Source organism: Gopherus evgoodei, chromosome 15 (genome assembly GCF_007399415.2).
Source record: "Gopherus evgoodei ecotype Sinaloan lineage chromosome 15, rGopEvg1_v1.p, whole genome shotgun sequence".
NCBI lineage: Eukaryota > Metazoa > Chordata > Testudines > Testudinidae > Gopherus > Gopherus evgoodei.
Genome location: NC_044336.1, coordinates 26,689,371 through 26,714,648, shown reverse-complemented (window position 1 = coordinate 26,714,648; position 25,278 = coordinate 26,689,371). Strand labels below are relative to the sequence as shown.

The 25,278-nt window shown below is 52.5% G+C and overlaps 2 protein-coding genes across 2 annotated transcripts in view; one reads left to right on the top strand and one right to left on the bottom strand.

The window, feature by feature from the left end:
- The window catches only part of NPLOC4 (NPL4 homolog, ubiquitin recognition factor), a 46,842-nt gene extending 33,210 nt beyond the window's left edge, over window positions 1-13,632 (bottom strand). Inside the window, exons 1-3 of the mRNA XM_030534596.1 lie at window positions 13,536-13,632; window positions 9,856-9,936; window positions 1,723-1,835 (exon numbers count right to left, since the gene is read on the bottom strand). Of these exons, the coding sequence (XP_030390456.1) occupies window positions 1,723-1,835; window positions 9,856-9,936; window positions 13,536-13,550 (209 nt within the window). The 5' untranslated portion in view covers window positions 13,551-13,632. The remainder of the gene's footprint in view (window positions 1-1,722; window positions 1,836-9,855; window positions 9,937-13,535) is intronic.
- A 3,406-nt stretch (window positions 13,633-17,038) lies between these two features.
- Window positions 17,039-25,042, top strand: TSPAN10 (tetraspanin 10). The gene is made up of 3 exons (XM_030534600.1): window positions 17,039-17,315; window positions 21,964-22,568; window positions 23,653-25,042. Exons 1-3 carry the CDS (start codon window positions 17,196-17,198, stop codon window positions 23,975-23,977), a joined length of 1,050 nt encoding a protein of 349 aa, XP_030390460.1. The 5' UTR covers window positions 17,039-17,195; the 3' UTR covers window positions 23,978-25,042.
- Window positions 25,043-25,278: the final 236 nt, after the last annotated feature.

Genomic DNA, 25,278 nt, shown 5'->3' with positions numbered 1-25,278 from the left:
ACCTCCCTTTCTTTCAGCAATAACTTGTTTGACCGTAATTTTCACTGTATCCACCCTGAGGAACCTACGGATTCTGTCTGAGTTACCTGCTGAAATGTCTAAGCTTCCTTACTGGCATATAACGGCCTTCATTAATGCACATCTACCACAGCTTCCCAGGTACCCGAACCTGAAATCTGGAGACACGAGTAGAATAAATGAACTAGCACAGCACTAACAACTACCTTCCAAAGCCATTTCATTAGCTAGCTAATGCGTCTGCTGTTTTGCCCATTTGCATTACGAAGCTGCAAGATGCCTTCAAATACAGGTGCTGAACTCTGCCTCTTAGCACCAGCAAAATAAAAAGGCACCTTTCACCAAGAACAGAGCCCAAGAAACAGAAAGAGAACAGGGAGGAAGAGGTTAAAAGGAGAGAAACAGCAGCTTCAGCAGGGCAAAGGGCTAACTAGGTTGCCTACACTTGTAGTGGGGTGTCTTCCGAAGGCCTTTTGTGCACTATTAAGGAACAAAAATGAGTTAGCTTTGTTTGGTGCCCTTCCTTTTGCACTGACACCCACAGTAGAAAAGGTGATGGGTGGGCTGAAAGAACATTACCACTAGTCTCTGATGAGGGAGGGCTGGAGCTCAATGGACTCCAGCAGCAATGCAGCGTGGGTGGAGGAGTGCAGAAGATAGGGAGGAGGAAAAAATGATGCAATTCCCTCTTGGCCATAGAGGAGCAAAGGAGGAGTCTGGTCCAGGCTTACTACAGTAGTGGGCAGCACTATAAAACCCTAAGCTAGTGGCTACCATGGGCTACCAGACAGTAACTTCTGGTAGCCCACATTTCCACAATACTGCAACCAATCCAATTTGCCTTGTCACTAGTGACAAGCCTGACACGGATGTGACAAAGTGGGGATTTTCCCTGGTTATGTTGTATGTGAGTCTTACTGTTTTGCATGAATGTTGTGGCCTCGGTTTCTCTGTGTATTGCACCAATGTCTAGGTGGTAGGATTAAGGGAGTGTGACTTTTGTGGAGGCTACAGCTGCCTCTTTGTAACCTGAGACCCAGGAGGGGGATGCGACCCAGGTGGCCCTGAAACTGAAACAAAGGCCGGAGGAGGAGCAATGAGCAGGGCAGGGGCCAGGCAGCTGGAAGCTAAGGCTGGCTTAGGGCTCATGGGGAGGACCAGAGCCCTGGCTCTGGGCTCCCTCCCCCTCAAGATGGACTTGGCTGAAAGTCACTGATTTCTGTAATAGCAAGCTCTGTTCTACACTGTGTTCGTGTCGACTAATGAACCTTCTGTTTTACAGGCTGGCTCAAAGTCACATCTGACTCCGGAGTTGGGGTGCAGGGCCCTCTGGCTTCCCCAGGAGCCCCGCCCAGGCAGACTTGCTGCGGAAGTACAGTGTGTAAGGGGCTGCTGAATGCGCCGAGGTCAGACTCAGGAAGGTCCAAACTGTGTAGGCTTCTTACCCTGGAGGACAGTCTGCTCAGAGAGAGGAGGCTCCCCCCAGAGTCCTGACTGGCTTCACGTGGAGTAGTTCCAGAGCACTGACCCGGCGACTCCATGACAACGGACAATTGCAGGGAATACTGAAGCTCACAGTTTTGTCCATTAGTTACCACATAGGCACAGAAGGGAGACATTAGGCAGGTTTGCCAAAAGGGGTAAGGCACATTCTACTGTACAACATTCTCTCTGCATCCCTGGTGGTCTCTGTCAAGAACTTACTTGATTTTCAGTAGATGAAGGGATTTGTTCTGGGAGGCTGTGATCTCACCAGTCCTGTTTCTATTGACGTACACAGAAAAGCCATTATTCCTGAAGCCAAACTCTTTTGCAACCTAGGAAATAAGAAAAGAATGAGACAATACAGAACACTTCACATCTGTGTCCTCACTGTGCGGGAGAAAATAGGAAAGGCCTAGCAGAATTCTCTGCTACAGATATTTTAACTGAACCCATCCTCCCGTCAGGTAGAGAAGATTGTCAGGGAGCTAAAAAACACAAACCCTAACAAGGAATTTACAAGAAAACAAGAGCTGACAGAAATATGGACCTCTACTTGTCATAAAGACGACAATGAAAGCAAATAAAATACATATGTAACACTTATCAGAGGGGTAGGCTCAGATGGAGATGCACCTGAAGAAGTGGGTTTTTTTTACCCATGAAAGCTTATGCACAAATAAATCTGTTAGTTTTATAGCAAACACTCAATGTTACATATAAAAACAATGAGGAGTCCAGTGGCACCTTAGAGACTAAGTGACCTTCACCTGGGGTGAGGAAGCACCAGTCACTATTATCCAAATCTCCACTCTCCCATGCCAGCTTCTGCGGAATACTGCACCAAGTCACCTTTGCCCCAGCAGACCCCAAACCCCTTTCCTTCCTCACATTCATCTCTGCTTTCATTTCTCAGTCACAATTTTCCACACAATCTTCACTCTCTCCTGCTCCTTTTTTCAGTTCCTTACACTGTTGGCCATGTGCCTTTCTTTATGCTGGACTTTACGCTTGCAAAAGCCTCTTCCTTCAGACTACCAGACAGCTTCCCTTTCATCCTTTAAGTGCCTCAATTAAAACCTACTTTCTCTTAAGCTTGCAATGCTGACTTCAGTTAAATAGCATCTCTGCCCATTTATACATCTGATCTTTTAAGAGCTAGTCAATTTAAAAGCTGAGTTAGAAGTAGCTTCAGGTGCTGTACCTGCTCCCCTGAGTCCCTATGCAATTTCTGTAGCTTTATTTTTTTAATATATAAAAAATATTTCTCCCCTGTTGCTTGTGTCAAACTCACAGACAGAGGAAATGGACTACACACAAACAACACGGAGTCTGGTGGCACCTTAAAGACGAACAGATTCATTTGGGCATAAGCTTTCGTGGGTAAAAACCCCACTTCTTCAGATGGACTACACACGGGACACAGCCAAGCGCATGATACATAAAATGCTGGCAAGCACACACAATAAAATGGAAAACAAGAGATTACAGTTTGTTTTCTCTAACCTCTCAGCTATAGTGAACTGAGGTGTGAATTTTAGCAAAAGAAGGTCAGTTATTCAGAGGAATGCGATTTCTAAATGGTCTCTCTAACTTATCTGAGGCGAATAACCAGCTCCTCAGGTCAGAGACCTCGTATATTACGGAGACAGCAAATTCTACAGCTAGGAAACAAAATTACAGGTTTTCCCAGGTTTAAAGTTCTAACCTGAAGACAGACGGTCTACTCATTGGGCCCTTGCTGCGTGAAGCAGAGGAATTCCCATACTATCATGCTCAGTAACCTGGCCTGGGATATACGGTGTTATGTGCTCTGAAAGAAGGAGTGCCAGGACGATTATGTGCCTTATGGCATACCATTTTGAAATTAATTCGGCATTTCTGCAGGATCAACTAAGAGGAGCTCACAGGCCAGGAAGGAGTAAAGCCCTGGTTTATAAACCATAGCCTCAATAATTAGCACAGGCTACAAAGAAAGTTATGACAAATACAGTGAAAAGGAGATTTGTGTTTTGAGCAAGATATGTTTGAAAGTTCTTCCAATATGCAGGTACTCCTTTAACAGAATTCTGCCTGTCCCTCATCTTCAGTCTATACAAGCTTTTCTTAAAGTGTCAAGTAAAAGATTACATTTAATCAAACAGAAAAAGCTATAATCTGATGTTTAAATTACAACTGTCTAGTTAGATGTAACACTCACATATATTGGCATTTGAGTAGTAAAACCTAAACCCATTAGGATTCAAGAAGCCTAGTCACTGATGTATTACAGCCTGTAATGTCTCTCTCAGAACAAATCCTGTATCCGAAAGAAAAACAAGAGTATCTCCCCACAGCACAAATCTCAGAATGCTTACTTCATCCTCCCTAGCAAGGTAAAGTGAAATCCAAGCAGTTTGGAAGGAAGGATTAAGAACACAATAAAACAAGATATTCCTCTTGCTAACAGAAAAGCACTGAGCTTAAAGATTCCACGCTCCTCCCAAGGTCCCAGGAGTTGGAGAGGAGAAAAAAGATTGTAGGAGAAATGCAAAATATCTGAGCCCACGTCCAGACTAACCCACAGCATCGGCGGGTTAAAATCGATTGCTCGGGGATCGATATATCGCGTCTAGTCTGGACGCGATGTATCGATCCCCGAGCGCGCTTACATCGATTCCGGAACCCCATCAACCCGAACGGAGTTCCGGAATCGACATGGAGAGCCGCGGACATCGATGCCGCGCAGTCTGGACGGGTGAGTACCTCGATTTTAGAAATTCGACTTCAGCTACGTTATTCACGTAGCTGAATTTGCGTATCTAAAATCGATTTTAATACCCTAGTCTGGACGTGGCCTGAGATTCTTGCTCCCTCTAAACAATGAATTTGAGACCCCAACTGAGACCCGATATAAAATTAACAGTATGTGCTCCGCACACTTCCAATTATGGAATTCGTTCCCCCAGTAATCTGTTCCCTAAAGACCACATGCGGATCTCAAAGCTGCTAAATATCTTTCCTTAACATCCAGAACTATTTGGAAGAGCCCCCGTGACATTCAGAGAACACTGCACCGGAAAACAAAACAGTACTCAAGGAGCGAAGTAAACAGCTACCAGTTCATTTCCACACAAATATTGTTTAGGAAGGCCAATCACTTGTGGCAGATATTGAATATTCTCTCTGTATTTCCCATTTAATGCTCCTCCACAATCCCATTACTTATAGTATTTAGCATAATGTTGTGTGTATACCTGTAGGAGAGCACTTCAACCTCCCTGGCCACACTATTGCAGACCTTAAGGTGGCCATCCTGCAGCAAAAAAACTTCAGGACCAGACTTCAAAGAGAAACTGCTGAGCTTCAGTTCATCTGCAAATTTGACACCATCAGCTCAGGATTGAACAAAGACTGTGAATGGCTTGCCAACTACAGAACCAGTTTCTCCTCTCTTGGTTTTCACACCTCAACTGCTAGAACAGGGCCTCATCCTCCCTGATTGAACTGACCTCGTTATCTCTAGCTTGCTTGCTAGCATATATATACACCTGCCCCTGGAAATTTCCACCACATGCATCTGAAGAAGTGGGTATTCACTCACGAAAGCTCATGCTCCAAAACATCTGTTAGTCTATAAGGTGCCACAGGATTCTTCGCTGTCTATACATTGTAGTTCTTTCCTTTCAGCCTCCCACTCAGGTCTCTGATTCATTCAGTGACATTGAATCAGGGTTGATGTTGGTGACATGACTGAAAGTATCAAGGTGGAAAAGGAATCAGATTAACTCCCTCTGCACACACTGTTAGCAACAAGAGGAATGGAATGGGAAAGCATTTCAGTTTAATGCAGTTCTGATAAAATGTTACAGTATTTCCCTGTATTACCGGGCGATGCTTTGGAACTGCTCCCCAACAAGCCAGTCAGGACTTTGGGGAGCCTTCTCTCCCTTGGAGCAGACTTGTTCAGGGCAAGAAGCTCACACGTCTTCACCTCCTGGGTCTCTCCTTGGAGTATTCAGCATCCTCTGCCCCTCCGTGCGCTTCCCACAGCGAGTCCATCCCAGCGGGGTCCTGGGGAAGCTACCGGGTCCTGCAGCCCCACTTTGCAGTCAGACGTGACTCTCAGCCAGCCAGTAAAATAGAGGTTTATTTAATGACAGGAACGGGTCTAAAACAGAGCTTGTAGGTACAGAGAACCGGACCCCTCGGCCGGGTCCATTTTGGGGGTCAGTGAGCCAGACCCCCACGTGTGCCCTCAGCCAGCTCCAGACTAACAATCCCTCCCAGCCCCTCCTCTCTGCTCAGCCCCTTTCCCGGGCCAGGAGGTTACCTGATCCCTTTGTCTCCAACACCTTCAGCCAGCACCTTTGCAGAGGAGGGGCCCAGGCCATCAGTTGCTAAGAGACAGAGTGTCAGGCATTTAGGTGCACTGGCCCTTTGCTCTGCCAGATACTTAAAAACTGCCTAGGGTACACTGAGTCACCAACACAGTATTCAGAGAAAACATTAAGAACTTTCCCAGTTCGTCACATCTCTCCCCCCTTCGAGACCGAACTGAGCGAGGTCACTCCAGCCAGTGACCTGGGGAAGTTCGAACCCACCAACGTTCCCATGGATGCCCCAGCATCTCTTCCATTTCTTGGTGTGAGTTACACCAGGACAGTTCAGTCTTACGCCCTCCCTTAGGTTGGGTGTGCCTGATGGCACTTGCAGGCCGCATGTGGGAAGGTTTATGCGGCTTGAACCCTTTTGCTACCCCAATACCCCTGGGGTTCAAACAGGGATGGAGTGTTCTCCCAGCACTTAAGAGCCCCATCTTGGCCTTGGCCAGCCACTTCCCACTTTGTGGCCCAGACACAACACCTTTGCCGTCCCCCCTTACACTTTCCAGCTTTTAACGTCAGTCCCACCTCCTTGAGGCAGCCCAGCCCCCTCTTTACCTGGGACACCTGTTCCTCCCAGGTCTGGCTAAGGATGCACATGATATCAGTGTCTGCTAGGGCCAAGTTCTCCACCGCCCTCTGCTTGTCTAGAATCTCCCCAGGCCTAGGCATGGGGTCGACATTGGACACCGTGATGGCTTTAAGCTTTTTATAGCCCCCATAAAACCAGATCATTCTGTCTCCCTTGGGGATCAGCCCCATGGGTGAGGCCCATGGGCTGTAAAATGGCTGGATTCCATCTAAAGCCAGCATGTCCCTGACCTTTCTTTTCAGGTTCTGGGCTGCTTTCCCAGAGACTCTGAATGGGGAACACCTGATGGGGAGATTGTCTCCCACCTCAGGGAAGAGATCCCCCAGGGGGTCTTTGCCCCTTTCCATCCAATCCTCCCCCTTCAGGTCCAGGGGTCCCCTCACTCTCCTTCCATTCAGCAGCTCAAATGGGAAGAACCCTGTGGATTCCTGGGGCACCACCAGCTGCCTTCCGATTTCCCCCAGTTCTACTTCCCCTTGGGGAGCCCATTCCCGGTACAGGAATTCCTCGTCCTGCAGGACTCTGTCCCTGCAGCCTTCCCCAAGGGGGTTTGCAGCGCTGTGGCCAGCAAGTTCCCTCAGCTTCTCTAAGGAGGGATCCCTCTGCAGCTTAGTCTGGGATTCAGCTGCTGGGGCAGGGAGTGGGACCTGCTCCCTCTCGCTGGCTGGGCCTGGGGTCACAGCCCCCCTGAGCCCTGTCCCTGGTAGCTCCCTCCCTGCTGTGTAATCACTTCCCAGCAGCACGTCTGGACCAGGCAAACCTGTTTGGCAGCTGACCTGCCCTGCCTGGATGTCCCCCCACTCAGCTGGGGTCTCAGCTCCCCCCGTGCTCAGCGCTGCCCTTGCTGTCCCAGTGGGGGCAGGCAGCGAGCTCTCTGCTCTGATTACAGCATCAGAGCCAGTGTGAGCCCCCTCTCCGGTGTGCAGGGGGGCGGGGAGCATCTCTCCCTCCCACTCAGCCCCAGGGGGCTGGTTACAGGTAGGCAGGTATCCTGAGCCCAGCAGCCCCTCCCCCCTGCCAGCCAGGTCATTTGCATTTTTAATGACCATTTCCATCCTAGCCAATTGGTTTCCTGGATTTGAATTTAAACCCTCGGCCGTTACAGGAGCGGGGCCTGGATCCTGTTCCATGGGGAGACAGTCACCCCCCAACAGGGCCTCCAAGCCAATATCCTGGAGAACCCCAACTACCAACCAGCCCGACCCCTCCTGCGTCTGGCACAGGGATCTGGGCCATAGGCAGGGCGAGGGGCTTCACCCCAGGGAACTTCACCCAGGTTCCACAGTCCCTCAGCATCTGGGGCTGCACCATCACAGTTCTCTCTGTCCCAGGGTCTCGCCCCTGCAGGCGTGTTTTCCCACTGACCCCTGGGCAGCCCCCTATGTTTCTCTGTTCCACCATCACCAGTCCACGCTGCTGCTGCTTCTCCTGCAACTTTTCCTTGGGCTCTTGCTTTCTCTCACGGTCCTCTTGCTCTCTCGGGCTCTGCTCCCATCCCATCCGTCTCCAATCTCCTGATGGGGAACCCAATCGTGAAGACCCTCGTCTGATTGGGGACCAGACTCCCGGGGATGCCTGGCTGATGCTCCAGCTGCTCTCAGATCCTCTTGTAGCCCCATCTGGGGCAGGAATCTGCTCCTCAGAGCGGTCCTTCTCCTCCAACTGCACGATTATTTGTGCCTTGGTGAATTTCCCCATGCGTAACCCTCTTTTTGTGCACAGGATCACAATGTCCTTCTTAAGGATATGGTGATAGGCCATTACTTCACCATTCCCAAGTGGCTTTGGACTCACAGGCCTGTGTGCTCTTGGCTCCCCCATGGTTTTTAGGAAGAACACCTGGTGTGCCAGCCCTTCTCGTGATCACCACCTCTTTGCCAGGGTCGAGCTGCAGACTCCTCCACCCCTGGGACTGCTCCTGCAATCCCCAGGGGAACCCTGCTACTGCAAAATTCTTCTCTCTCCCAGGGTCGAGCGGCAAGCTCCTCCGCCCCTGAGACTGCTCGCTGCAGTCCTCAGGGGGACCCCATTACTTCAACAGTCCTTCTCGCTGGTCACACACTCCCAGAGGTTAACTGCTCCCTGAAACCGTGCCTCTCTGAGCCTTCAGCACACCTTGTCCTCATTATCCCTCCTTTGTTTTACTGCTCCCCAGTCACTTACTGCAAGCAGCGCCATTCACGGGGTGCAGTACATCCCACCGCTGCCACCAGTTGTCACGGAGTCACCGGGCGATGCTCTGGAACTGCTCCCCACCAAGCCAGGCAGGACTTTGGGGAGCCTTCTCTCCCTTGGAGCAGATTTGTTCAGGGCAAAAAGCTCACACGTCTTCACCTCCTGGGTCTCTCCTTGGAGCATTCAGCATCCTCTGCCCCTCTGTGCGCTTCCCACAGCGAGTCCACCCCAGCGGGGTCCTGGGGAAGCCACCGGGTCCTGCACCCCCACTTTTCAGTCAGACGTGACTCTCAGCCAGCCAGTAAAACAGAGGTTTATTCAATGACAGGAACAGGGTCTAAAACAGAGCTTGTAGGTACAGAGAACCAGACCCCTCGGCCGGGTCCATTTTAGGGGTCAGTGAGCCAGACCCCCACGTCTGCCCTCAGCCAGCTCCAGACTAACAACCCTTCCCAGGCCCTCCTCTCTGCTTAGCCCCTTTCCCGGGCCAGGAGGTTATCTGAACCCTTTGTCTCCAACACCTTCAGCCAGCACCTTTGCAGAGGAGGGGCCCAGGCCATCAGTTGCTAAGAGACAGAGTGTCAGGCATTTAGGTGCACTGGCCCTTTGCTCTGCCAGATACTTAAGAACTGCCTAGGGTACACTGAGGCACCAACACAGTATTTAGAGAAAACATTAAGAACTTTCCCAGTTCGTCACACTGTATAGATGTACAGATCAACCAATATATAGTTCAACCCACTTTAAAAACAAATCATGTCTCATCACCCAAAGTAACAGTTTTCAAACAGAGGAGCATAACTGATTTTTCAAGCAACCATATCTTAAACACCTTCTCAGTCATTGCCTTATCAGAATGTGAAAACAACAAAGAAAATGACACCAGAGAAAGCTGAGGCAGAGAGGTTGAATTTGTTTGAATAAATTAGGAGGAGGGTGTCAAAACTGAGTTTATAGCAGAAAGCCAGTTTCACTTTAATTGTGGAGAGATTGTTCTGACTAACGCATGCTGATCCACACAACCACCAGCAGGCTATCCTGCTTAGGTTGAGCATATATCATTCATTTAAGAAAGTCTCTGTGTATACACTCAGTAAGCTAAGTACTTCCCAAAAGCACAGCCATCTAGAATGGCTAAATTCTGGGCAGCCAGAGCACCCTCCTAGCCCAGAAGAGAGCAGGGAAGCCAGCAGATAAGTGATGAAATGCTGTAAGCCAGGATACCTTTTTTAGAAACGTTGCAACTGTTTCTCGTTTTGCTGCTGTGATGCGCTTCACCCCCTCTGGTGACTGGACCCGGATTATCTGCGGAGAATTAAAAGGTATACCATGTCACATGACAAAGCAATACCACGACCTGTCCTGGTTTTGCTTCTGAGCAATAGAAGTTCGCCAATTTAAAAGACATGAAAGAAAGCGAGTATCATCACAACCTCTCACCCTGACCACACCCTTTTCCCATGACTGAAGTCATTCTTAGTATTTGCTAGATACATTACTCTGAGATGTGAGGCATTTTTACAAACAGATTTAAAAGGTCAATAATGGCACTGAGCTTATTTTTCTGATGAAACTTCTGGATTTAGACATGAAGCAAAACATGCAGCATTATTAGAGGATAACTCAAAGCTTTTATGAGCGCAGTTTAGTCAATCCCCCAATTTCCTTTACAGAGGAACTGGGCTACTTGCAGTATTAAGGGTCATCTTCAGTTTTATTTCATTTCAACAACATTACTGATAGTTGGCATCTATCTCCAATAAAGAGAATAAGAGAATTAAGTCATTGAGGCACAAGGCATTACTGGGGGACGTTAATAGACTTTCCACTGCAAGCCTCCATTTGAGATGGGAGAGATGAGTAAAGCCACTTGCTTTTGGGAAAAGAGGCCAAGGGAATTATTCCCATAAAGGCAGACTTGGCTGTGGATCAGTGGCACAACCATCGGTATGTCTTACACTTCTCAGGAGTGTGAAAGTGACTAAGCTCAGCCAGCACCTCAGAGCTGCTGCAAGCCCAGAGTACAAAGCAGCACGGGGATATGCAGTGAAGAGCCAGGCTGCAGAGAGTGCTCTTACAAACACCAATCTGCCAAGGTGAAGGACAGCAGGGCAGAGCTTGACATGTGACAGCAAGAGGCTGCCAGAGCGCTCCAGAATGCCCTTCTTCAAAGTTATTTTCTCACGTATCACCGCTCCGACGTTGTGTGTGTGAATGCATGGAACATGCTAGAAACAGGAAACATTTGTAACAGACTACTCTTTCGCCTGAGTGCAAGTTGCTGCACTCTCTCTTCCCCCAGAAAAGTGTGCATAACACAGGTGAGGTACAGATTCATTAATACTATATTTCAGGGTGCACCTTAATGACTATGGGATAACCCCACCTTGCTTTGATTTTTCAAACACACATGGAACCCAAACACATACTGCATTTCCTGCTTGGAAAGCTTACTTACATTTAATCAGCGTAAGAATGCCAAAACAAGGCTCTAAAGATCTTTTTAAATGTTCAAGCTTCTCCCACTTGTGGGGCTTACTAAGAATATTTGAAGGGCTAATGAGACCCAGGCTGTTGAACACCCTGAAGCATTCTCTCTGCCAGTGGCTAAGAGAATGATGTCTCCACACAATTCCCAGGCGGCACTGGAGCTAGCCAGAGATCAGAACAGACAACTGAATATTTAACCACCTGGCACTAGCATGGCAGCACACTGGGTCCTAACTCGAACCTTTTCTGCAACAATATATGACCAATCAGCTGCGTACCTTATTTTGGTGCGTTCAACTCAGGACAGTGTTTCAGATAAGATCTCCAGCATTAATGCCACAGTAACTAACATGAAGTGTGTGGGTGAGAAAAGGATTACTTTGCCATAACCCAGTTAAAAACACATGTTCTCTGCTGCTCAGGTGATCCAAGAAAATGCTAAAAGGAAGGTAATATCAGTAACATCCAGATGTTGAGAGGAAGGCAGATGCCAGTTGCTGCATCACCACAGATGCCCCCAAGAACACACACACGAGGTCTAATAAGATCTGGATGATGTCACTGTTGGCCAAAGTTTTGCCTACAAGAGAAGCATAGATGCTTGTGATTTTGGAAGTCTATAGAGATACTTGGTTTTCAACAGCAGGGCTTGCCTGGCAGCTTTAGAAAGAAAAATCTAAATACAAACCCTGTTTTGTTGCAAGGTTCCAGAATTTTTCAAACACTTTCAATAACTTTTTGTTTTGTTAGTTTCTACACCCAGTTCTCCCTCCACTGGAAAGAGGGTGACTAACGCGGAAGAACACATCAGAGGCCAATGACCGACTGGGCAACAGCATGCAACAAATGAAATCAATTGATTCAGCAGCCTAACAACTGGCAAATTACAGGCCTATTGAGATAGACCTTTACAAAGAGTAAAGGAACGGTGTTTATATGCCGTTCCAGTTAAACTAGTTTCTAGCATGGCTGATCAACTGATGTGGATGAAGCCAAACCGCATTCAAAGAATAGCATTCTAGCCTAAATTTTGGCTAAAGCAGAGATCCGCAACCTTTGGCACGTGGCCCATCAGGATAATCTGCTGGGGGGGGCTGGGGCAGTTTGTTTACCTGCAGCATCCACAGGTTCTGCCGATCGCAGCTCCCACTGGCCGCGGTTCACCACTCCAGGCCAATGGGGGCTGTGGGAAGCACCACTTCCTGCAGCCCCCATTGGTCTGGAACAGCGAACTGTAGCCAGTGGGAGCTGTGATCTGCCAAACCTGCTCCAGCCTGCCAGCGAATTTCCCTGATGGGCTGCATGCCAAAGGTTGCCAAGCCCTAGGCTAAAGCCAGAAGGTGGCTTTCGAATAGAGTTTTAAAATGGTTCTGCACCCATCCAAAAGGGCCTTTGACTTGCAGGACTTTGGGGAATTTTCCCACTGCCACTCCTGGACACCAGTAATTTTCATCTCAATGTCATCCAGACCTACTCTAGACAACACGGTGGTAAACATACTGGTAGGTGGTCCAGCACACTGCTAGAACCGGTGCAGCAGTATTGGTGGGAGAGTTTTAAGGGAAAGTTCAGAGCACAGAAAGGTTTAGGCACTATCCACACTGGGATCACAACTGTGCTATGAACAACCTTTGCACATGGTTGTCAATAGCAGTTTCCCTCCCTAGTGCAGATACAGACTATGACACAACGTATCTGTTGTATGTGCTGGATGGTGATTTAGAGGGGGAAAGAGGGAGGTTACATTTAGCCTGATTTTTAATAAGCCTATCAAGCGCTCCAGACACACATGCAGACCGTTTCATGGGGAAGATGTATTTTAATGTTTCTGGTGGATCCTGTCCTTCTTCCCCCAGCCCAATGGAACCAATACTTTAATCCACTAACATCTCAAGCTCAACTCCCACCCCAAAACTTAAAAGCCTGGGGGGCGGGGGGGGGTCTTCAGATGGGCCCTAAAGGTTACAAACAGTTGGGCTGTGCCAGAGCCGGCTCTGAGGAACATGGGAAGATGGTGAGAACGCCAAGATCTCCAGGGAGACCCTGTCTTGGTGGGAAAAACATCGACTCGCTGCTCCGGGGTGGGAGGGTTTCTGAGTCGTTTGGGGAGGCTGAGGGGTCTCACTTGACTGCCTCTGCCGGGGAGGGGCGGCCGGACGGGTTCCCGAGGAGATGCCCTTTCCCGGGGGGCCCCTCCCTGGGAGTTCGGGGTATTCAGCTGCTCGCGGCCCGGCCCGGCCCGGCCCGGTTCGGTTCGGTTCAGTCCGGGTCCAGGGAAGGGAGCGGGCTCGGGGGCCCTGCCTGGCGGGGAGCTGGATTCCCGGGGCCCCGCCCCGCTGCCCCAGGGACCGGGCCCGCCCCAGGCGCAGGGCTCCCAGGGCCGATCTGCTGCCTCATCCCCGGCCCCGACTCACGATGGTCTCCGCCATGGCGCTGCCCGGCCTCCCCCGCCTGCTCCCGGCTCCGGCCTCCAGCAACCCCGCTCCGTGCGCGCGGCGTCTCGGGCCCCGCGGCCGCCAACCCCGACAACAAGGTTCCGGCCAGGAACGGTCCGTCCCGGCGGGGCGCCGCAACCCGCCCACAGATCCTCCCACAGCGCCCTCTAGTCCCGCCCCATAACCCCCCCGGGTACCCCAAAGAACCCCCTCGGTCCCGCCCCATAACCCCTCCGGGTACCCCATAGAACCCCCCGGTCCCGCCCCATAACCCCCCCGGGTACCCCACAGAACCCCCCCGGTCCCGCCCCATAACCCCTCCGGGTACCCCACAGAACCCCCCCGGTCCTACCCCATAACCCCTCCTTGGGGTACCCCATAGACCCCCCGGTCCCGCCCCATAACCCCTCCGGGTACCCCACAGACCCCCCCCCGGTCCTACCCCATAACCCCTCCTTGGGGTACCCCATAGAGCCCCCCGGTCCCGCCCCATAACCCCTCCGGGTACCCCACAGAACCCCCCCCGGTCCCGCCCCATAACCCCTCCGGGTACCCCACAGACCCCCCCAGTCCTACCCCATAACCCCTCCGGGTATCCCACAGAACCCCCCCCGGTCCTACCCCATAACCCCTCCCTGGGGTACCCCACAGACCCCCCCGGTCCCGACCCATAACCCCTCCTTGGGGTACCCCATAGAACCCCCCGGTCCCGCCCCATAACCCCTCCCTGGGGTACCCCATAGAACCCTCCTGGTCCCACCCCATAACCCCTCCGGGTACCCCACAGACCCCCCCCGGTCCTACCCCAAAACCCCTCCAGGTACCCCACAGAACCCCCCCGGTCCTGCCCCATAACCCCTCCGGGTACCCCACAGACCCCCCCGGTCCTACTCCATATCCCCTCCGGGTACCCCACAGACCCCCCCCCCCGGTCCTGCCTCATAACCCCTCTGGATACCCCACAGAACCCCCCCCCAGTCCTGCCCCATAACCCCTCCCTGGGGTACCCCATAGAACCCCCCCGGTCCCGCCCCATAACCCCTCCCTGGGGTATCCCATAGAACCCCCCTGGTCCCACCCCATAACCCCTCCGGGTACCCCACAGACACCCCCCCTGGTCCTACCCCGTAACCCCTCTGGGTACCCCACAGAACCCCCTGGTCCTGGCCCATAACCCCTCCGGGTACCTCACAGACCCCATAACCCCTCCCTGGGGTACCCCACAGAACCCTCCCGCTCCCACCCCATAACCCCTCCGGGTCCCCACAGGACCCCTCCCTGGGGTACCCCACAGAACCCCTTCCCTGGTCCTACCCCATAACCCCTCCCTGGGTTCCCCTCTGAACCCCCCTGGTCCCACCCCATAACCCCTCAGGGTACCCCTCTGAACCCCCTCCCCAATTTGGCCCCATAACCCCTCCCTGGGTGCCCCACAGAACTCCTCCCCCCCTGGTCTCACCTTATACCCCCCCCAGTCCTGTCCCATAACCTCTCCCCCTGGATCCCACAGAACCCCTCCCCCTGGTCCTGCCTCATAACCACTCCTCGGGTACCCCACAGAATCCCTCTGTGTCCATCCTGCAGGATAGAATCATTTGTGCCACAAAATCAGCCAGTAATGAGACCAAGTCTTGATGTTATCTCACTACTGCATCACATTGCTCTACATAACCTCTGGCTTCTTTCATCCCCCTGCAAGCGCATGAGAGCTGGGACTGTGCCTAACTCTGAGGATGTGTGGGGAGCTGGTTGAGAATTATCCCTGCTTCTGACCCTAGTGGTGCTGATGGGGCAGCCCAGCTGTGTACTGGTCCAGCAAAGATGGCACTACTTCTGAGTCTGGGTCCTGGACCGGAGGGGCCCCAGTCCGGCTCCCTGCGAACTGTCATTCTCTGCTCTGGATGGGGAGGAGCTGAAAAGCAGGGAGGATGTCAGTCATCACCTCCCTCTGCAAGGACCACTGAAGTGTTCATTCAGCACCTGTTAATTCTCCTGTTAGCGGGTGCACAAAGGGGCCTGCTGGAGGAGTGCAGGAATTGTGTATTAGAAGGGGCAATCCAGGATTGTTCTACAGGACTGGGCAGGTTAGATACAGGGTAACATTTTCAAAGGTGTCCAAGTGACTGGGGAACCTAACTCTCATTCTCAAAAGGAACTTAAGCCATATCTACACAACAGCTGCTACAGCTACGATGCTGCTGCGTGCCGCTGTAGTGCCATAGTGTAGACGTTCCTACATCAGTGGAAGGGGGGTTTCGGTCTATGTAGGTAATGTCCCACTTCAAGAGGTGGTAGCTAGGTCAGTGGAAGAATTCTTCCTTCAACCTAGCTGCATCTACGCCGGGGCTAGGTCGACCTAACTCTGACACTCGAGTGAACTTTCCTTTTACAGCCCTGAGCGACACAGATAGGCCTGGTCTGGTAAAAATTAGATCAACCTAAGTGCCCTCACCTCGCAATGAGCTCTGAGCGCTCAGGTGTCTACGGCACTTGAAAATGGGACAAAAGCCATGTCTAGTCTACTCCCGGCGCTGGTATAGTGATGTGGGTCGGGGTGGGGAAGAGACGTGATCTCTGAGTGACAGAGCTGGGTTGGCAAAAGCCCCTCATGTAGGGGCTGGAATATGCTAGACCAAGTACAAAAATGCAGCTTTGTGGATATAAACAGCACGCACATGAGGAGCATTTTGCTGCTATACTACACAGGTAGAGCTACCCTGGCAAATCATTCCTAAGGCAGATCTGGCTTTAAATTCCTAAGTCACTTAGGCACCTTTGGAAATTTGACCCCAAGGCTGGGATTTTTAAAAGTGTCTAAGGGAATGAGGTGCCTAAATCTCATTAACTTTCAATGAGAGTTGGGTGCCCAATGGCTCTTTGTGCCTTTGAAAATCTCCTTATAAGTCACTTTTGGAAATTGGATGGAGGCTCCTAAGTCACATAGGCTCATGTCCTTCAAGGTATTTAGGGAGCCAACGCCCACTGATTTCCTTAGGTGTGTTTGAAAATGGCACCGATGACCACTAAAGAAATGCAAATAAAGCACCTGCTTTCACAGGGCCAAATGGCTGAATGAAAGTGATGTCAGCGGGAGCAGGGGTCAGCTCTCAGCCTGCTTCTATTCCCTGGGGATAATTAATCTGACATCACTGCATACCTGCAACTGCTGCAGGTAAACCCCAGGCTAGAGTAATAAAGCTCCAATTGCCTCCAGGGGAAGGACACAGCTAGAGAAAGGATGTTACAAAAAAATAAAATAAACTACAACCAGCCAAATGACAATAAGGAAGGATGTGGGGGATCTCTCGAGAACCCTGTTCTTTGTAATTACCTGCCACTTACAGCCCTCAAATGGTCACTTCATTTCTTTTTGCAGTCATTTAATCAAATAACCTTGAAGTATGCACAGCTATGTGGCAAGACGGCTTCTTAGAAGCTTAAGAACTGGTATACTCAGGGCACGCAAGTCAGCATGGGCCTCTTTAATTGCAGGGGCTACTTAAGCCATGAAATGTGACTTCTCACATGACAGGAGCCTGACCGAAGTGTCTGCCCAGCCCCAAAGCTCTGACTACGCTGCTCACAGCGCCTCGCCTGTGGATCCTTCTGCCTGCTAAAGCAGGGGACCCCTGCAGCAGGATGGCATCTGGACATGGCCCGGCAAGAACAGGAGAGAAGCTCTTCATGATTGTCACTCCCTTTGCTACACGGTTTTCCTTCAAGGTGAAAGACGATGAGAGGAGCCCGTTGTTACCACAGGTAAACGCTGGGTTTGTGTTACACGCTGGCTTGGTGCTTCTCTTTGGAGTATGTGGGGGTCAGGCTCTGTGACTCAGCTTAACTGCAAACCCGGAACTGATTTTAGGGGTCTTAGGAGCTCCTGAAAATAAAAGACTCCAGTGTTCTTTGGGGCAGGGGAGATGAAATCCTTAGCCCTAAGCTCTGTTCTTCGTCTGCGAGGGGCACACCTGGAACATCTCCACTGAAGTCAAGAGCCACTCTTGACTTGTGCAGATGAGCCAGATTCTTGCCCTGGCTTAAATCTCTAAGGTTACAACATGTTCCCAAAGTCATTCGCTCCCTTCACCCCTGCAGTTCTGCTCTCCATCTGCTCTGTGCTTCCTTCCTGTGCTTGCCACTAACGCTAATCACGGCTGGCATCAGGTTGAGCAAACTAAGGCCATGTCTACATCTAAAATTTTGCAGCGCTGGTTGTTACAGCTGTATTAGTACAGCTGTATAGGGCCAGCGCTGCAGAGTGGCCACACTTACAGCAACCAGCGCTGCAAGTGGTGTTAGATGTGGCCACACTGCAGCGCTGTTGGGCGGCTTCAAGGGGGGTTCCGGGAACGCGAGAGCAAACCGGGAAAGGAGACCCGCTTCGCCGCGGTTTGCTCTCGCGTTCCCGGAGCCACCCAGCAAACCGCAGGGAAGGAGACCTGCTTGCTCGGGGTTCCGGGAACGAGAGAGCAAATCGGGAAAGGAGACCAGCTTCGCCGCGGTTTGCTCTCGCGTTCCCGGAGCCACCCAGCAAACCGCAGGGAAGGAGACCTGCTTGCTCGGGGTTCCGGGAACGAGAGAGCAAATCGGGAAAGGAGACCAGCTTCGCCGCGGTTTGCTCTCGCGTTCCCGGAGCCACCCAGCAAACCGCAGGGAAGGAGACCTGCTTGCTCGGGGCTCCGGGAACGCGAGAGCAAACCGGGAAAGGAGACCCGCTTCGCCGCGGTTTGCTCTCGCGTTCCCGGAGCCACCCAGCAAACCGCAGGGAAGGAGACCTGCTTGCTTGGGGTTCCGGGAACGAGAGAGCAAACCGGGAAAGGAGACCAGGTTCGCCGCGGTTTGCTCTCGCGTTCCCGGAGCCACCCAGCAAACCGCAGGGAAGGAGACCTGCTTGCTCGGGGCTCCGGGAACTAGAGAGCAAACCGGGAAAGGAGACCCGCTTCGCCGCGGTTTGCTCTCGTGTTCCCGGAGCCACCCAGCAAACCGCAGGGAAGGAGACCTGCTTGCTCGGGGCTCCGGGAACTAGAGAGCAAACCGGGAAAGGAGACCCGCTTCGCCGCGGTTTGCTCTCGCGTTCCCGGAGCCACCCAGCAAACCGCAGGGAAGGAGACCTGCTTGCTCGGGGTTCCGGGAACGTGAGAGCAAACCGGGAAAGGAGACCCCCTTCGCCGCGGTTTGCTCTCGCGTTCCCGGAGCCACCCAGCAAACCGCAGGGAAGGAGACCAGCTTGATTACCAGAGGCTTCCTCCTTCCACGGAGGTCAAGAAAAGCGCTGGTAAGTGTCTACATTGGATTACCAGCGCTGGATCACCAGCGCTGGATCCTCTACACCCGAGACAAAACGGGAGTACGGCCAGCGCTGCAAACAGGGAGTTGCAGCGCTGGTGATGCCCTGCAGATGTGTACACCTTCAAAGTTGCAGCGCTGTAACTCCCTCACCAGCGCTGCAACTTTCTGATGTAGACAAGCCCTAAGGTGGACCTAGAGGCCTGGTTTGCCATGGGGTGTCATGAGGCTGGGTTCAGATTTCTGTCTCCAGCACCTGGGCTGGGCCTGGGCTGGAATCGGTTGCCTTCCCCTCTTCTGATGGCGGCACAAGGTTCCTCCTCCCAACATCTGTCTGTTACTCAAACCCTTCCGCTGGGCTTCCCAGTGAGTTGTCATGACACAGAGGCCCATTGGTGGTTCACTACTCTGTCAGCAAGTCCTAGCAGGCCTGACAAACTCGCCACACCCAACACTCTGCTGTCATGGTGCTTACCTAAACAGCGATGTAAGGGATCAAAGGCTGGCCAATGGCATGCTGGTCACTAGCATCATAGTGAACTGTCTGTGCTGACACTGTACAGGGAATTGTGTGTCTGTACGGAAAGAGTGTTTTCATATCTGGAGCAAGGCAGAATGGACAAACAGCTGTTCTGCCAGGCAAAGAAAGTGATATTTGCATATTAAGTCAGGTTGGGAGGGGATGTGAAACTGACATGGCAGAGCAGACTGGAGTGTGAACACCAGGGGCCATCCTGACTGTGGGAACAAAGACAATAAACGCTGGGCTATCTAAGGAGATGCAAAGGAACATTTTGTTCTCCATTTTCTGGGGAAGCCCCTTGGAGGGTGTGGGGAAATCAGGACAGCCTGGATCCTGGTATGACTGAAAATTGGCAGCTCGATCAAAGAGGGAATCCTGGGAAGAAGCCCTCCAGACTGGCTAGGAAAGGGAGTCACTAATCAGTTTGTTGTCTTTGTAACCATTCTCTTTCCACTGTCCAGTCCCGACCCGCACGTGACTTGGTCAGTCTCAGCTCTTTGTTCATAAACACGTATTTGCTTTAGATCACTGTGCGAAGTTATTACAAAGGCCCTGATCCTTGTAGCCACCAGCTGTGTGTACGCTGTCTCTTCAGGGACAGCGGCCTTGGTAGTCACTGTGAGTGTCTACTACCAGGGCTGGACACTGTGGCGAGAGGCTTCCACGGCGTTCGGGGACTGGGGTACGCCCAGGGCAGAATAAAGGCTGGCAGAGCTTCCAGGCAGATTGTCGGGGAGGCAAACAGGCTGGGGGGCTGACCCCCAGTTTAGCACCAGCAGGTCTCTCCCTTGCTCAGGCAGGGGGGTAACAAGGTGACCCACAGTCCTTGCGGCCCGAGGGAGCGGCCAGTGAATGTGGGAGCTTGGAAGGGAAGGCCAGAAGGAAACAAAGCAGAGCACTGTTTTGCTCTGTCCTATCACTCCGGAGTTTGACTGGGGAAGATAGTATCACCAATGTAAGCAATGACTCACTCATGCTTGAGTAAAACCAGTAGATCAGAGCAAAGTAAAGCAAAGCCACTGTACACTGTGCCCCCCACAGGCCTCTGGGGCTGTCTACGGCTTCCTCTTTGGCATTTTAAAATGGGCTTTGTATTAACAAACAGCATAAGGCAGTAACGGCCTCGTAAAGCCTTGATCAATGCAAACCGGGAGAACCACCGCCCTCCTTCTGGTAATAGAGCAATGACTGGAGCCCAGGCATCAGGGAACAGCCTCTTCTCTTAGCCGTACTGCAGCCCAGTCCTGGCCCGGACCCCGCAGAGCCAGGCACTGGACAAACACCCGACAAAAAAGTCCCCGTCCCCCCCCAGCCACCCCTCTTCGCAGCTCTGAAATCTCTCTTGCCACAGCTGCACTTTCAGTTTAAGGTCTTTCCCCTGCACACCCCATCGGTTTCTGCTGCAGCTAAGGAGCCTGGCTCCTTGTCTGCTCATGGCAGCGAGGGCTCCCTGCTACTGCTCCCCCAGTTCTAGGAACAGAAGTGAACTGCTGGTGCAAAACCAGATGGGCGCACTCATGGCTTTGGTGAAAATGGCCAGCGTTGGACACGTTTCCTTCTGGGGACTTTAAAAACACCAGCCCTCCCCCCAACCATAAAATTTGCAGGACATTTGTCCCTGGTCCCCTCCCCTTTGCTAACTACCCCATACCCAGCTGTTGGCCCTATGCAGGATTGCCAACCTCAAATGTTCAAAAATCAGGAGTCAGCTCGCCAAAAATCAGGAGATTGGCTTTAAAGTCAGGAGATGATATAAAAATAATAGCTGTGGTGTTCCGTTATTGGCCTTCTGCTTTCGGAGCCTTTCGGGTGCACTGGGGTCCCATTGGGAAGTTTTCTGCACAGCCAGGAGGGCTAGAAACTTACTTTTCCTTTAAAGAATGAAGGCTGGAATCATCACATATCCACCTGACTCCAGGAGCTGGGGCTTTAAGGAAACAATAATTATCATGAGATTCATGGCAAAATCATGAGAGTTAGCAACACTGCAAGTATGTTCCAGCTTGCGGTGCCCGGGGACTGCTCAATCTTTCGACACACAACACAGTCGGTATTTGAGAGCTTTGAAGTGAAGTGTTAGATTCATTTCACTCATTTATCCTGCACAATGTCTGCAGATTAGCTGAGAAGAGAGGCTGTTCAGGAAGCTCGGGGCAGACTGAATGGGTTGCTAGTTTTGCATGAGAAGGAATTAAATAGCTGAAGATCTAGCTAGTGCTTCTATGACTTCGTAGAATGGCAAATCCAGACTCAGTTTGCATCTCTTCAGTTCCCTGGTCTATAACAAAGGGCTTACCAGGATAACGAAGGCCGTTTGAAATGTTCGCTTCCTTAAATAATAGTTGTGCTGGGGGAATCGATCCTTAACCCAATGCATTAAAATCCTACATAATCAGGGAGGATGCAAAAAACCAAAGTTTTGAGGGGGTGAGGGAAGCAATAAAGTTTAAGTGCAACAGAGAAAAACTTTTGCCAAGTCTGAATCTTGTCCAAGGGCTCTAGTGGAGTAGGACTTCCCAGAAGAGAGGACATGCTTGTGCTTTTCTGCTCCTCACTGAGCCAGGAAATGATCTGTTCTTTCTCTCTCCCCCCAATCAGACACGCAGACTGGGCAAGCTGCTTTCTTCACCCAACCTCCCTGGCCCCCTGTTCTCTGCCGCTGGAGACCCAGACGCTGGATTGCCAGAGAAGCACCCAGGAAAATGGGATCTTCTACTGCCTCCCAGCCACAGCCTGGATTTCTGCAGCTATTGCATTAAGTACCTGACTTTCCTCTGGAACCTCTTGTTTTCTGTGCTGGGCTTGCTGATCTTGGCCTTTGGGATCTGGGGGCTCCTGGCCAAGGAGTCCCTGGTAAGTGAGCGTATAGCCCATCTGGGCTCTGACCCCATGCTCTTTTTTGTCCTGGTGGGTCTGGCCGTCAGCACCGTCTCTCTGGCAGGCTGCGTGGGAGCGCTCTACGAAAACACCTGCCTGCTGAAGTTCTTTACTGGGGGAGTCATCACTTTTGTCATCTTGGAGATTCTAGGTGGACTCGTCCTGTATTCTCTGAGACACCAGCTCAAGGGCTCCCTGCAGAACACCATGCTGGAGGCTGTCCTAAGGTACCAGGATGACCCAGATCTGAGATTCATCATGGACGAAATTCAGATGGGCTTGCAATGCTGCGGCGCGGAGTCCTACCAGGATTGGCAAATGAACATGTGAGTACAAAGGTTTGGGCTACAGCCATGTTGTCTGGCTCACTTGGGAGGTTGTGGAAAATCTCGAATCCATTTATCCGGGCTAGCAAAGCACCACGGCATTCCTAGTCCAAATGCTCCTTGCATGCAGGAGAGCCAGCATCAGCTGACTCAGCTCCTGGCTACATGCTTATGCTGCAGCTGCCTGTGCAGCTTCCTAGCATGTCAGGCTGAACACAGGCAAGCGGCGTGTTGCAGCCACACACCTTCAGCCTCACTCACGCTGCACCTGGTGCAGGGTAATAAACAGTGACGCTGCCTTGCAAAGCTCATGGAAACTTACCAGCCAAGGCACAATCTGCGCTCCCATTCTTTCTGTTCTGGGAGCGGACTTGCTGAGGGCGAGTCCACAAGGCATTTGCAAAGCACTCCTGGGCCTCGCCTCTCTGTGTGGACGGAGAGCCAGGTGGGTGGACAGACGCTCGAGGAAAGCGGTTGTGTTCACGCGAGGAGTGAGCTGCTGTGACTGGGCCATGGGAAGATGCTGGTCTACAGTGCTGGAGTCCCAAACTTCTCCATGTTCTCCTGCAAGGGAGGCTCTTTGCTTTGCTTTTTCTTCTTACAATGACCCAGTGAAACTCCAGGGCAGGGCAGGGCAGGGCGGAGCAGTGAAGCCTCGGTGCAACCTCAAGGCTCTGGGCCGTCCTTCTATCGCTTGGCTGGCAGGTGCGTTTGTATATGGTGGGGAGCCTTTATCCCCTGGTGGGATGTGGGAGCGGGGCTGGGCCAAGGAAATGACACCATTAAACCAGCCTGAGAGAGGTGCTGGCAGGTAACGTTCCCACTCAGGTTCCAGCCGCCAGCCCCGCAACTCGAGCACAAGTCTGAAGTGGGCCTAGTGCAGCTTGGCCCACTTAACAGAGGGATCTCAGACTAGAACCGCTGCAGTCTGTCCTGGCCGTGGGAGATGGACCCCAAAGCTGCAGCTCAGGCTTCTCTCTGCTCGCAGTGAGCAACGCTGGCAGCTGCGGTGGTGAGCACAAAAGCACTGGGCTCCTCGAGTCACCTCCAAAGAGAGTGACGGATTCTCCTTGGTCATTCGCAGATATTTTAACTGCAGCTCCCCAGGTGTGCAAGCCTGCGGCGTTCCCGCTTCCTGCTGTCTGAATCCCCTGGAGAACGGCACCATCACAAACTCCCAGTGTGGCTTCGGAGCCCTCGGCATGGAGGAGTTTGAGGCTCAAAGTATCATCTCCCTCGGCGGCTGCGTGCCCCAGCTGAGCCGGTGGCTTCGTGGCCACAGGGGGGTGCTGAGCGCCTACTTTGTGTTTCTGATCCTGCTTGAAGTCGGAGGCTTCTTACTGGCAACCAAGTTACTGGCAGACCTGGCATTTGTCAGAGCACCAGGGTGGCAGCCAGGGCCTTGGTGACTCACCGCACGTGGCTGGAGGTCAAAGCGGGATCCTGGGGCGGAGCTTCAAGCTGATGTGATTGAAACGGGGGCTCAGAACCGCTCTCCAGCAGGGCAGGATGGACGGGCCGGGCCCGCTGCTGAGCTCGGGTTCTCTGACGCCTTGCCCTGTGGGAAAGGCTGTTTGGTACAAGCTCCGGTGTGAATCTAAGCCGGGCTGCTTGTCTCAGCGTAACCTCCCCGGTGGACACGCGGATTCCAGTGTGAAGTGGCGCTATCATTCCAGCTGGGGTCACGTGAAAAGGGGTGGAACCACGCCGAGAAAAGCCCCTCGTGCACTGGCAAGAGGGCCACTGGGGGGAAAGGGGTTTAGTTCTGGGACTTGTCTGGCACAGGCAGGGAACTCTGCTGGCCCCACTGAGCCTGCTGCAGCGGCTCCCTGGGCTGCGGGAGATCAGAGCTGAGCCCTTCGTCCCTGGCTGGAGCAGCAGGGCGTGTGCAGGAGAAACAGCCCACCTGCACCGCCCCTGCCTCTGCCTGCTGCTAGGAGACCCTCTCTCAGTCACCGAGGGGGGAACCCCAGGCCTTCAGCTAAGCGCGAGGGTTCCTGTGTCGTCCCCCCCCCCCGTCTCCAGCCCATGTGTGCTGCTTCCCATCTCCCGCTTGCTGTGGGGAGGCCTTACCCTGCCCAGCTGGGGCTGGACAGCTTTGTAGTTACCTGGCAAATAAATCTCTACCTGTTCCCTGGCTGTAGAGGAGGGGCGTGACTGGGAAGGGGCCCCTCCGCAGTGAGATACCATGCAGGGCAGACAGGGCGAGTGAGCCCCGAGGACTGACAATCGCTGAGTCCAACGGCTCTGCTGTTAGAAGCCGCTGCCTTGCAGGACTAGGCCGGACGCGCCCAGCGGCAGCCATCTCACTTCCCTTAAGCCCACTCGTGGCCATGGGAAATGAAGGGCCAGATTGCCCTACCCTCAGCAGGGGCGGGGAGGGAGGGGTTAGAAGCCCAATCCAACAGCCCCCTCCGCTGACTGCACTGGGCCTCAGCTAGGCCTTGCAATGAGATGCAGCCTGCAGAACAGAGCCTTGGCCTGCTTGGCTGTGCAGAGCTGCCCCTTGACTGCCCAGTGCTGGCTGCCCCAGCCTGCCACACCCTCCCCTGCCAGCACGGCTGACTCAGAGGCTCCTAGCGGCAGCATTCTCTGCCCCCCTCCCGCCCCCAAGGGGAATCTCCAGGTGACTAATGTTTGCAGCCCGCGGAGGATGTGAAGTGCTCAAGCAGAGCTTTGTGCTGAGTGGGAAACGGCCCTAGCTGCTCCC